Genomic DNA, 11951 nt, shown 5'->3' on the forward strand with positions numbered 1-11951 from the left:
CACCGTGGATTCATCCCAGGATGGGGCTCCATCAGATGTGCTGATACTTTTTTTTTTTTTTTTTTTTTTTTTTTTTGTTTTTTTTTTTTTTTTGTTTTTTTTTTTTTTTTGTTTTTTTTTTTTTTTTGTTTTTTTTTTTTTTTTGTTTTCTTTTTTTTTTTTTGTTTTGTTTTTTTTGTGTGCGTGCGTGTGTGTGTGTGTGTGTGTGTTCTGGGCAATAATTTGAAATAGTTCTTATCCACCATGTTGTGTTGGGCTGGCTTCCTTCTTTTCTGTAGGCAGCTGCTTTCCTGATCTTGTTTGCTAGTTTTTTTTTTTTTTGTTTTTTTTTGTATTCTGGAGTTGAGGAATCACCGCCCTGTTAACGCCTTGGTAGTGTTTACAAGTGTTTTAAAAATTATTGATGTAAAAAAAAACAAAAAGGAAAAAAAAGTGTGGTTGCATAGGTCTTTATGTACTCCCTTCAAAGATCTCCCTTTTAAAACTTAGCAACACATGTACTGACTCTCCAAATACCTTTTTCTGTAATCTAATATAAGTTTGCAAATTAAAAATAGATTGTTTTAATAATTTTGTATCTAATTCATGTGGCTTTTAATGGAGGAACTTTATTTCTGCACGTGGTCTCAGCAGCTCTATCCTAAATTCTCAAGGACGTGCTGAAAAAAGATTTCAGTTTTTTTAAAGATCAACTTGATTTGAGACCCGTGGTTCTTTAAAAAAAAAAAAAAGCAGAGCCCACGGAGTAACACTTGTCCTCAGAGTTGAGTGTGCTGGACAAAGGTGGGTTTGTCTGTCAGAGGAAAGCCACAAGAAGCTACATGCTAGACACTGAAGAAGGTGAGAACAGCTGATTATACGCTCCTTTACTCACCATGCTGTTTGTTTTACAGTAGTTTCATGTCTGTAATTATAATTTTGTTGTACAGATTTACAAGTGCAGTACGCTGTTATCGAGGCCTTGTTTGTCTTTTTTTTTTTAAGTGAGGTGTGCCCAAATGTTTTTGACATGGAGAACCGGTAAGGGCCCACGTGAAGCACATGCTGCAGACATGAGATAGTTTGAAAGTAAGACATTTTTTAACAATGTCTGAGCGATCCTAAGGCGGTAAACACGTCAGTACATGACATGTAAGCTCCTTTACCCTCCTCAAAATGTTGCTGTCAGATGTTAAAAGGTTATCTGTTGCTTTAATTGTTCCTCCTGTCCAAACTGCAAAGAAATCTCTCAATACATGATCCTGTAGTGGGTTGTGTATCTTCTAAAGCAGTGTTTCTCAAGCCTTGTACCACCGTCATGTGAGCGTAGGCTGGCCGTGTTCATGAGGGGAAGGTTTATTCATTCATATTTTATTGCTGACTGCTGACCAGAACTACGTGGGTGCAAAACAGGTTCTTCTGATCCACACTTCTCTTATTAATATTTCACATTAGGAGCCACGATTACAGTTTTTGCACCTTTGATTTCGCCTCCTCTTACTACATGACCATCACATTCAGCTCATATCTAATCATGGACGTATGGGCACTACCTGCACGACTGTGACGACAGAGCAGAAACAAAATATTACAGGAAATGCTCCATTTATTTAAAATGATGTTCCTGTGATCCATCCATGATTGTAACTGCTCAGGCTCATCAGAGTTATGGTGGGACTGGAGCCTATCTACAGGCGTTTCAGAGTCACCAATTAACCTATGAAGTTATTAACATCTTAGGACTGTGGGAGATAGCCACACGTAAACTCAAATTGATGTTTGAACCAGGAACCTTCTTGCTGTGAGGCGACATTGCTAAACACAGCACCGCTGTGCTGCCTCATAGTTGAACTATTTTCATTCAGAACAAAGTATTAAGTGTTTCTAAGATTATTTATTTAATAAAAAGAATATATATCAGAGATTCCTCCGTGTACCACCAGTGGTAGTTGTCAAAAGTTGTCTCCTGACACCACCATGAGCAAGCAAACTTCCTTTTAACAGACAGAGACCGGTCATCCACCGCGACCGGTTGAGTTCAGTTCATTTGAATCCCGCAGCAGTCTAGTCCTACAGCAGCAAAACTAAGAGATGACCTGAGCTGAGAACTATAAGCTCTTATCAATGTATGGGGAGCTTGATGGCTGAAAGCTCTGACTCCCAATCTGCTTTTGAAGACTAGAAGAAGAAGAAGATATACTTTATTAATCCCACGAACAGGGAAATTCTTTTTACACTATTTTATTTACATGCATTTTAACCCAGATACACACACATGCAGTACAAGGCATAGACATGCAATTTTTGGAGAGAGATGCTGGAGTGATGGGCAGCCCCCCCTGAGAAGCACCCAGCGAGCAGTTAGGGGGGATCGGTGCCTTGCTCAAGGGCACCTCGGCAGTGCCCAGGAGGTGAACTGGCACCTCTCCAGCTGCCAGTCCACCTTCCATATTTGGTCCATGCGGGACTTGAACCGGCCACCCTCCAGTTCCCAAGCCAAGCCCCTATGGACCAAAAGAAAAAAACTGAAGAAACCACAAGGAACCCTTCAAGGTGTTGACACAAGGCAGTGATCTGGTTTTATAAAGAAGAAACCCATTTTATTTAAACTCAAACATGTAATATAACAATATAGTTACTTACATCTGACTAGGACTGTCGACTTTGTTGGCCTTGATTTTTAGATTTTTGGGATCTTTGCAGCAGGTTTGGACAAAAGGAATCCTTTCAACGTACACATTGATGTCAGTATTGTGTTTAGATGCAACTGAAAATGATCTGGTTTGTGACGTCCCAGTTAATCACAAAATCACTTTTCCAAACCTGACTTCAACTTTTAATATCCGGCGAATGTTTGATTAGTGTCTACGTCTACGGTCGATTGACTGGTGACACTTGTAGCTCATATGCTGCCTGTGTTGTTCTGTTCCAGCATGTGCCTGCACACTTTGTCTGGGGCATTAGGGTGTTAATGGATTACCGAAAGGTGTTGACTCAGGTGTGTGTGGCTGTGTGTGTGTGGGAGAATAAGGGTGGCACGGTGCTCAAAGTGTGCTGGGATCTATTTGAGACACCAATCTCACCAAGTTGCCATTTCTCTGCCACTCTGTGTGACCTGTCTCATTTTTTCTCCCCCCTGCACATTAGTAAGCAGCTTCTGTTTTGTCTTCTCCTTGCAATGTCTCCTCTTCGCACCACCTAACAGTCACCAACCCTCGACATGGATATCGGAGGACTGAGCACGGTGGTAGCAAATTCTGCTTACATCAATGCTCGTGGAAGCATCGATGGCTCTAACGCACAAACTCGGGATAAGAAGTACCATTCTCGCCTCAAACTGCCTCACATCACTGTGTGCGAAGGCCTGAGGGACACCCTGGATTTGAACTTTGACTTAGTCTGCGTGGAACAGCCTATCGGCAAACGCCTCTTTAGAGAGTTCTTGAATGCAAATCAAGAGTATCACGGAGCTGTCCGTCTGTGGAGAGACGTCGAGGACTATGACCTGGCCGAAGACTCCGACAGGGCAAAGAAGTCCTCAAAGATCGTCCAGCGTTACATGGACCCCGCTGCCAAACACTACTGTCCGTTCCTGCCTGAGGACATCATAGCTAAGGTGAAGGAAAACCAGGAGGCTGTAGGTGATGATCTGTTCGCTGCAACGTTGGCCACAACATTGGACTATTTGAGGGAAGCCCCTTACATTTTCTTCATGGAGAGCATGTATCTGAAGAGGTTCCTGCAGTGGAAGTGGCTTGAGATGCAGCCCATGGATGCAGACTGGTTCCTGGACTTCCGCGTGCTGGGGAAAGGTGGGTTTGGGGAGGTGTCTGCCTGTCAGATGAAAGCCACGGGAAAACTGTACGCCTGTAAGAAACTCAACAAGAAGAGGCTGAAGAAGAGGAAAGGCTTTGAGGTGAGAGGACAATTGACATTCTTGATGATATGCTTCGTTACTTTGCAGGTCGTTGGTGTTTTGCATGAGGCCGACACAAAATCAGCCTTTGATTTCAAGAGACAGACAGAAAATGGACAAAATGAACCACAAGTTTTGGGCACTTGTAATATTTCTCAGTGTCTGACATGTTGGTGTCTTTAAGTTTCTCCCTGTGAAATAATTTGGATGGTTGATGGTCCTGGCTCTACTTAAGAAAGCCTCAATTTATCTCAATGTCACATTTCCTTGCAGTAGGCTCTTTTAATAGCAGTGCTTGCAGTGATTTGATTAATAAAGATATTTTGTTGGCTTGATGTTCCAGAGAAAGTGCCCTGCGATGGTGCTAATCGTCTTTGTCCCTCCCTCTGTCTCGTTTGGCTTTAGCCTGCAGTATTAAACAACTGAGACAGGGATAGAGTGATTACAGAGAGCTTTAGTGAAAAGCCCCTCTGAATGGAACTTCTTGGAACAGTTATATCTTGCCCTTGACTTGCCTGAGGTCATTCTTCGAAATGTGGTTTAACCTTTTTCAAATGGTTCGATTGGGGGAAAAAAAAATCCACGTAGCTTCACATTTTTCTCCTTTAAAAACTGTCTCTGTACCGTTGTTGTTCAAAACAGCCTTTCTCGACTTCCTCCTGTAGGGGGCGATGGTGGAGAAGAGGATTCTCGAGAAGGTTCACAGTCGCTTCATTGTGTCGCTGGCGTACGCCTTCCAGACAAAGGACGAACTTTGTCTGGTCATGACCATCATGAATGGAGGAGACCTCAAGTAACTTCACATTCTGAACAACTCTCATGCTTGAAAGCACAAACACGAACATGTTCCTCGTCCATTTGCTGCCATGTCGCTGTCTCGTTTGCAGTAAATCCATCGCCAACACAACATACAGTCCACTAGAGATGGTGTAAAATTTCCCAAAGTAGGAATACGTCTAACAGCTTACCAAATGTGGCACCCTGGATAATGTTTCCTAACTACAGTGCCTTCACATTGGGATATTGTACACATTTGGCTGCATTTAACAGCTGAATTGTATGTTTGTAGACAGACAGTTACAGAGAGAGCATATGAGAAAATACATGTTCAGTCAGTTGTTGAAGATTCACTGTAGGCTTCATACTCTTATGTTATTTTCATAAGATGAGTGAGAACTTCACAGGAACCTCAAGTGGTTCCTCAAAGAACATCAGCCTCAAAGGCAAAGTGACATTTTTGTAAACCCACGTGACAACAACATACTGGAAAACATATTATACATGGTATATATATATATACATGCCAAAAGCTCACATGTTCTCTGTTCCCTGCAGGTACCACATTTACCTGGTGGACGAGAACAACCCGGGCTTTGAAGAATCCAGAGCCTGTTTTTACATCGCTCAGATCATTCAAGGCATGGAACATCTCCACCAGAAAAGAATCATCTACAGAGATCTCAAACCAGAAAATGTGCTGCTAGATAATGACGGTAACCAGTTTTTTAGGCAAACAATACCAACAATAAAGCCACTGTCCACGTGTAGTTAAAGCTAATCGAGAATACTTTATGTTGTCGACCAGGGAATGTGCGTATATCTGACCTGGGTCTTGCCGTGGAGCTGAAAGAAGGCAAAACACTGACCAAAGGATATGCTGGAACACCAGGTGGGTCTTATCTGAATCCTATTCAGAGGCGTGATTTCAATCTTTACACGCTCAGTGAGAGTTTTGAATCCATTGTTTGACTTCTTGCAGGTTACATGGCTCCAGAGATGCTGAAAGGAGAGAAGTACGACACCTCGGTCGACTACTTCACTCTGGGAGTGACGCTGTATGAGTTCATAGCTGCTAAGAACCCGTTCAGAAACAGAGGGGAAAAGGTTAGCTGCCTCCTACCGAGCCTCGACAAAACGTCTAAATGAGAGGGTGGTGATTAAAATGTTTGTCTTCTCATTAGCTTGAACGCGAGGAGATGAAAGAACGTATGCTGACTCGGGTGGTGACCTATCCGGACAACTTCAGCGAGCATGCGAAGTCGCTCTGCGACGGGCTGCTAGCCAAAGAGGTCGATCAGAGAATGGGTTTTAAGAACGACTGCTGTGATGCGATCAGAGAACATCCATTCTTTAGTGAAATCAACTGGAGGAAACTAAATGCAGGTACCGTCCCAACCGTAACTTCTGTAACTTGAAACAAACACAGACAATGGCTTCAATCCGCTGACGTTTGATGCGATCTTCTCACCTCTCCAGGTATTCTGCCTCCTCCTTTCGTCCCGGACCCTAAAAAGGTGTACGCGAAAAGTCTGGATGACGTCGGGGCTTTCTCCTCGGTGAAGGGAGTGACCTTCGAGGACAAGGACAAGACCTTTTTTGACGAGTTTTCTTCAGGCAACATCCCCATCCCGTGGCAAGAGGAGATGATCGAAATGGGCATTTACGGAGAGCTCAACGTTTGGGGTCCTGAAGGCAGCATCCCGGACGACCTCCGCAGGGAGTCCATACTAGAACAGCCGCCCAAGTCATCGACCTGCTGCGTATCGTAGACGTTTTGAAAACACATCAACCATCCAAGTACAGACTTGTAGCTCTTTTAGAAGATGCGGCGTGAAGACTGAAATACTCAGGACAGACACAGGTCTCTTCTGAACTTTCTGATTGCACTGTGAGACTTTTTAAACTTTTTTTGGTGACCACGGGAAACAACAAGAACAGAACGGAGGTGGATTTTCAGCCCGGAATGGACTTAAACGTAGATTTTAAGTTAGTTATGATAAAAAGAGATGTGTTGAATGTGTTATATCCTTCTCTTTCTCTCACAATCTCTCCATTTTCTCTTTTTTTGTCTGTTCACTCTCATCTCTTTATGCGTGCATGTGTTAAATTATAACGCTTTTACATTTAAAATGCATTTTTAAAAAATCACATTTTTAAGCAGGGGTTTAGTTACGTGGCATGTTATTTAACTGGAGTGTGCGTCTGTCAAATTAGTTCAAATACCAAAAGCTAAGACACCAGAAACATTTGTTTATTTCATGGTTCATATTTGACTCTTTGCATGAATAGCCAAGAGCAGGGCACCTTTGATAAAGGTTTATGTATTATAGTCTAGCTGGCACATTTGGATTTAGAGAAATGTTAAACAGCAGATTTATTTATTTTTTAAAAACAGCAAACATGAATACAGGCAGAAACATCAGATGTATGAAAAATTACTGGCAAATAAAATAGCTTATTGAAATTTGAGCTTCATTTCTGCTTTCAGCTTGACAGCACTGTCCAGGAATGTCACGTTAAAAACACAGATCAAAACCAGACTTTTCTCTACGTTGAGTTAAATCAGCAACATTTAGACACAAACCCTTCCAAACATCTCAGGAAACCTCCCGTCACTCCTTCGCCGTGGCCTGGTATATCGTCACCTCCTGCTGTGGGAGCTCGACCAGCAGCGTAATGTTGAAGCTGCTTTTAAAACACTCTGCGAACCTCAAGTCCGACTGGAACCGGATCTTGTTGGCCCACAGCAGCGTCGTCCGGCTTCCCGGCCTGCAAAAGTGACGCATGGTTTGGAGCAGTTCTTCCAGGCAGTCGTGGTGATAGACCACGTCGGCCGCCAGCACATAGTCGTAGCGGAAGGATGGGTAAGGGAAACCTCGCTCCAGGTCCTGACCCCAGGTAAGGGCAGATACCTGAGGGGTGTAGCGGGACCGGCCTTTGGTGTTTCGCAGCAGGTTGAAGGTCAGATTAGATAAGATGTCTGGCAGGTCAGTAGCTGTCACCCAAGCACCTGGAAAAGAATACAAGGTAGATGAAATGCAGATCATGGCTCTAAGAATGCAATGCCGGTCTGTCGGTTGTTTGGTCCAGGGTGAAATATCTCAACAACTATTAAATGGATTATCATGAAGTTTGACATTCAGGGTCCTCTGAAGATCCTCATGACTTTGATGATCCCCTGTGTTTCCATCTAACAACAGCAGCAGGTTGATATCAGGAATTTTAGTGAAATATCTCAGAAACTACTGAAAATAGTTCACAACAACTGCCCAGGTTACTTTATTTTCGGAAATAACTCGGCTTATTTAAAGATTTAACTTCACAGTCTTTGATAAAACTTGCATCTTCACCCAATAAGCTTGTGGCAGAGTGCCACAGACGGCTTCTTTAAACCCTGAGTATTAAGAGATGAACTGAGGCGTTATTTGTTTTGGTCTTTTCATGGGACTTACTGACAATAAGGGAAATAAAGCCTAAAAATCCAGCCCATAGTCCTTTTAATGTGTCGTCATACAGTATTTTGAACTTTCTGTATTACAAATTAATCTCCTAATATTGAGAAAATGAAAAGCCCTGAAGCAGAATTATAAATGATAATCTGTTTTATTAATTGAACTTCTTGTGAGATTTCTGCACTTCTGTTTTGTGGTTTCGTGTCTTAATAATAATCTGTGCAGGACCAGCTGTGTATTTAGAGAGAAGACGTAAATATAAAAGTCAGTAACAGGAAACAAATCTATAGAGTGTGAATAGATGGTGAATAAAATGACACTTCTGTTTCCGCTGCATGGTTAATGGAGGGACCAGATTATGGCAGTATCAGTCTGATAATCACTTTGTTTGTCAAGATATCTTATTGCAATGCAGAAATGTTGGTGTGGGTGGATGGTCGTGGTCCTCAGACAATAAATCCCAGTGTTTTAGTGACCTGTGAGGTTTCACTGAGGCCAGAATGTACATTTTGCACAAAAGATGAGCAGATATCTGTAAAATATTCAGTGCATATTTATACATCCAAGGGAATAAACACGCAGTACCATGGCTGCTCTGTCAGAATCTGCTGGCTGGCACAAAGCCTTTTAAGATAAGTTCAGTGTCAGCGACTTGTGAAAGTTATTGTTTTATGCATACTGCACATATTGTGTGAAGTGCAAATGGACTTCATTATCATAAACTTACCGAGCAGACTGGCCACTATGGAGAGCAAACCAGTTCCAGCTCCAATCTCCAGCACCGCTTTGTCCATCAGGTTCACTTGTTGCTGGTTGTTGTCCAGAAACTGGCACAGAGCTATCGCCTACAGGATAAATCCTCGTTATCACATTTATATCAAACAGGTCAATATGTACAGACACACACAGTCACGGCAGAGCGTACCCCGGGCCAGATCAGAGCACCATAGCTGTCCATGGACTCCCTGATGCTGATGTCGTGACCAGCAAAATAGAAAGACTCCTTTCCCAGAGCGTAGTAAACACTCGGCTCCCAGATGTTCCTCCTGTCCAATGCCTCGCCTGCCATCACTCTTTGGTCTGTTTGGGAGAGAGTGACATGAAGTCAGATGATGGTTACTCACCAGAGAGAGGAACTCCATCTGTTCCTCTCTCCTGCAGTACAGAAACCAGACGGGTGATGGCACTGCAGGACTTCACTGTTCAAACTCACCCTCGTCTGTGGCCTCCTGCTCCACCTGTAGCTTCTCATCCTGTTTTATGTCGCCCACCTCATTTTTCTTTCCAAGATGCTTCTGTTGAGCCGGTTGGCTGACTGTGGACAATCTTTCCATGGCTACAAAATAAAGATAAACACTTTAATTTGATTTTCTGCTACCAGCACAGTGTAGTTTTTGATTAGGATTAAACATGTTAAAGGGGTACACTGGAGGAATTGGCACAGCTAAGAGGTATCTTGGCTTTTAAAAGAAATAAGTAGGATCCTACATTTCCCATAATACAACTCAGTAGCTTCCTTAATAAATCTCTAAACACTGACATCTTTCAAACCTCACACTTTCGGTTTGGCCTCAAACCAAGCGACAACCTTCGTGGCTGTGAAGTGAAGCCTTAAAACTGCAGTTCCTCAAACGTCCACTTGAGGCTGGCTCCAGAAGTGAGTCAGTCTCCATAAGTCCCCATGTCCAAATGTCCAACTTCACAGCAGAAATAAACATGTTTTACAGCCTGGTACAAAAAACAGTTTTGGTCTCTGTAGCTAATTTCCGTTCATGACAACTGTACTGGAGGTGAATTTATATACAACTCACCTGTTCACATTATATTAAGGCTTAAAGTATGCAGGATTAAGAGCGGGGAGCGTTGATTGATTTGGTGTCATTACACGATGGATTATTTAAGAAACCAGGCGTAATCCAGCCTGCCTCAGGTACGCCGATGATTCACGCTGATTTTTAGCAGGACTACCAACATGGAGGTGACGATCATCACAGATTTCGAGCTTCATAACGTCACCCTTACGCTGTTCATTCTTTTATACTGTCAGACTAAGATACGACCTTTAGATATGGACAATGTCTTTGCTATTTAGGAAAAACATTAAATAGTTTTTACAGTAAAGTTCAGAGATGAAAGTTTTTTTAGACTGTACCTCTTAAAAACATAATGAGACGACAAACAATATATGAAAGTGTGAGAATATTTGTTAAAATAATCAGTGTCTCACAGAATTAAAATGATTTCTTAGTGTTTGGTGTTAGACACCTTGATGGTGCTTAAATCTTTCTACATTGGTGATATTAATGATTTTCTGTGTGTGCTTTGAAATGATTTGTGTGTTTGTGACCTATTTTAAGTTCAGGATGGACATAGATACAGTCCACCAGCCCCTTTGTCTGTCACTGGACTCTGGTAGGGAGCCAAAAAACACAGCTGGTTAAACCCCAAAGTAACACACTACTGAAGAGATACAGAGGACACATCGCTCTTTACCTTGGATGCACTTAATATGCAGCTAGATGCAAATATGAAAGACACAGTTTGATGTCACATAAATATCTGAATTATGTGAAAGCTATTTTATTATTCAGTTTGCTCTGTGTGAGTGTGTGAAACATACCTGTATGAAGCAGTGGCGTCTTATCCGCTTTTCTCGTTGTGTGTGCACGTCTCTCTCTCTCTCCGCCGGTGTTCTTGTGTTTATACAAGCTGGTATCGTCCTGACACACCCCTGAGCGGGGCAGGGGTCTCTGGGGGTATCTGACACCCAGATATGAGAGGCAGAGGCAGAGAATTTATAACATCTGACAGAAAGATCAACAATCCGGACCCCTCCCAGCATTTAACACCAACGGTGTCATGTGTGTGTATAATGTATTTCACGCTATACTATATTGTGTCTTTAGATAAGGTCCAGGATTCAGTTTCCTCCGAGGATTTTCCACGACATCTGCAGAAAGCTTTTCATTGTTCCCTCCTCGGCACCCTCGGCCAACATATTTGCATTGTGTGTGTTATCCTGGCAGTGTTATGAGTAAATCTGCATGAGGTTTGTTGTGAGTTGGAGATCGTGAATGCGTGCCCACCTGGCATCCCCAGAGGAAAATAGTGTTCATTTCTAATGCAATCAGCTGTTTACCGAGCCTGACCTGGAAGTGACACTCTCACCTTTAATACCTTCATCGTTTATTTATCCTGGTGCCACATGTGCCATCTCGTATCCCGCGTACTCTTCTTCACCTCTCGCCCACTTACTGTGTTGCACATTAACACGCTGGACTTCACTTGGATTAACTAAACTTAAATCAGTCAATATAGAGAGTTTCAGAGTTTCAGAGTGCAATACCACAGCTATACATGTGTATTTAATAATTATGATTATATACTTGTGATAAAAAACAGCCAAACATTAAGTGAACGCAACAAAGTCCAGCAGCAGGAAGCCCAGCTCGCCGTCTGTCTTTCAGCCTTTGTCAACCACTAAAAGTCAGTCCCAGATTTACCTTGTCCGGCAGCTTCTTGCTCGCTCACTCTCCTCTTTCTCTTTTTAGTTTCCTCCATCAACGTCACCTTTTGGTCTTTTTGCCTCAGTCCATAGAGGCTGCTGAGCCCGGTTACGTTGCCTGCTTGCCCAGCTCCTGTTCTGGCACGACACCAGCCGCTCCCTGTCAGGATTAGATAGATAGATATATAGATAGATGATAGATAGTAAGATAGATAGATAGATAGTAGATAGATAGATAGATGATAGATGATGATAGATAGATAGATAGATAGATAGGATAGATAGATAGATAGATAGTAGCTAGTAGATGTCCTCCTTC

At 42.5% G+C, this 11951-nt stretch overlaps 2 protein-coding genes across 2 annotated transcripts; one reads left to right on the forward strand and one right to left on the reverse strand.

Annotated features, from left to right (window-relative positions):
- Nucleotides 1–156: 156 nt before the first annotated feature.
- Nucleotides 157–7273, forward strand: LOC104932094 (rhodopsin kinase). Its single transcript, XM_027290862.1, has 7 exons — nt 157–3895; nt 4561–4688; nt 5231–5388; nt 5481–5564; nt 5655–5779; nt 5857–6058; nt 6152–7273. Exons 1-7 carry the CDS (start codon nt 3200–3202, stop codon nt 6442–6444), a joined length of 1686 nt encoding a protein of 561 aa, XP_027146663.1. The 5' UTR covers nt 157–3199; the 3' UTR covers nt 6445–7273.
- mettl21cb (methyltransferase 21C, AARS1 lysine b) lies at nt 7264–10776 on the reverse strand. The gene is made up of 5 exons (XM_010747260.3): nt 10748–10776; nt 9341–9463; nt 9053–9207; nt 8855–8972; nt 7264–7685 (listed from the first exon to the last, which is right to left on the reverse strand). Exons 2-5 carry the CDS (start codon nt 9459–9461, stop codon nt 7288–7290), a joined length of 792 nt encoding a protein of 263 aa, XP_010745562.2. The 5' UTR covers nt 9462–9463; nt 10748–10776; the 3' UTR covers nt 7264–7287.
- Between the last annotated feature and the right edge of the window lie 1175 nt (nt 10777–11951).

This window comes from Larimichthys crocea, chromosome XVIII (assembly GCF_000972845.2).
Source record: "Larimichthys crocea isolate SSNF chromosome XVIII, L_crocea_2.0, whole genome shotgun sequence".
NCBI classification, from domain to species: domain Eukaryota; kingdom Metazoa; phylum Chordata; class Actinopteri; family Sciaenidae; genus Larimichthys; species Larimichthys crocea.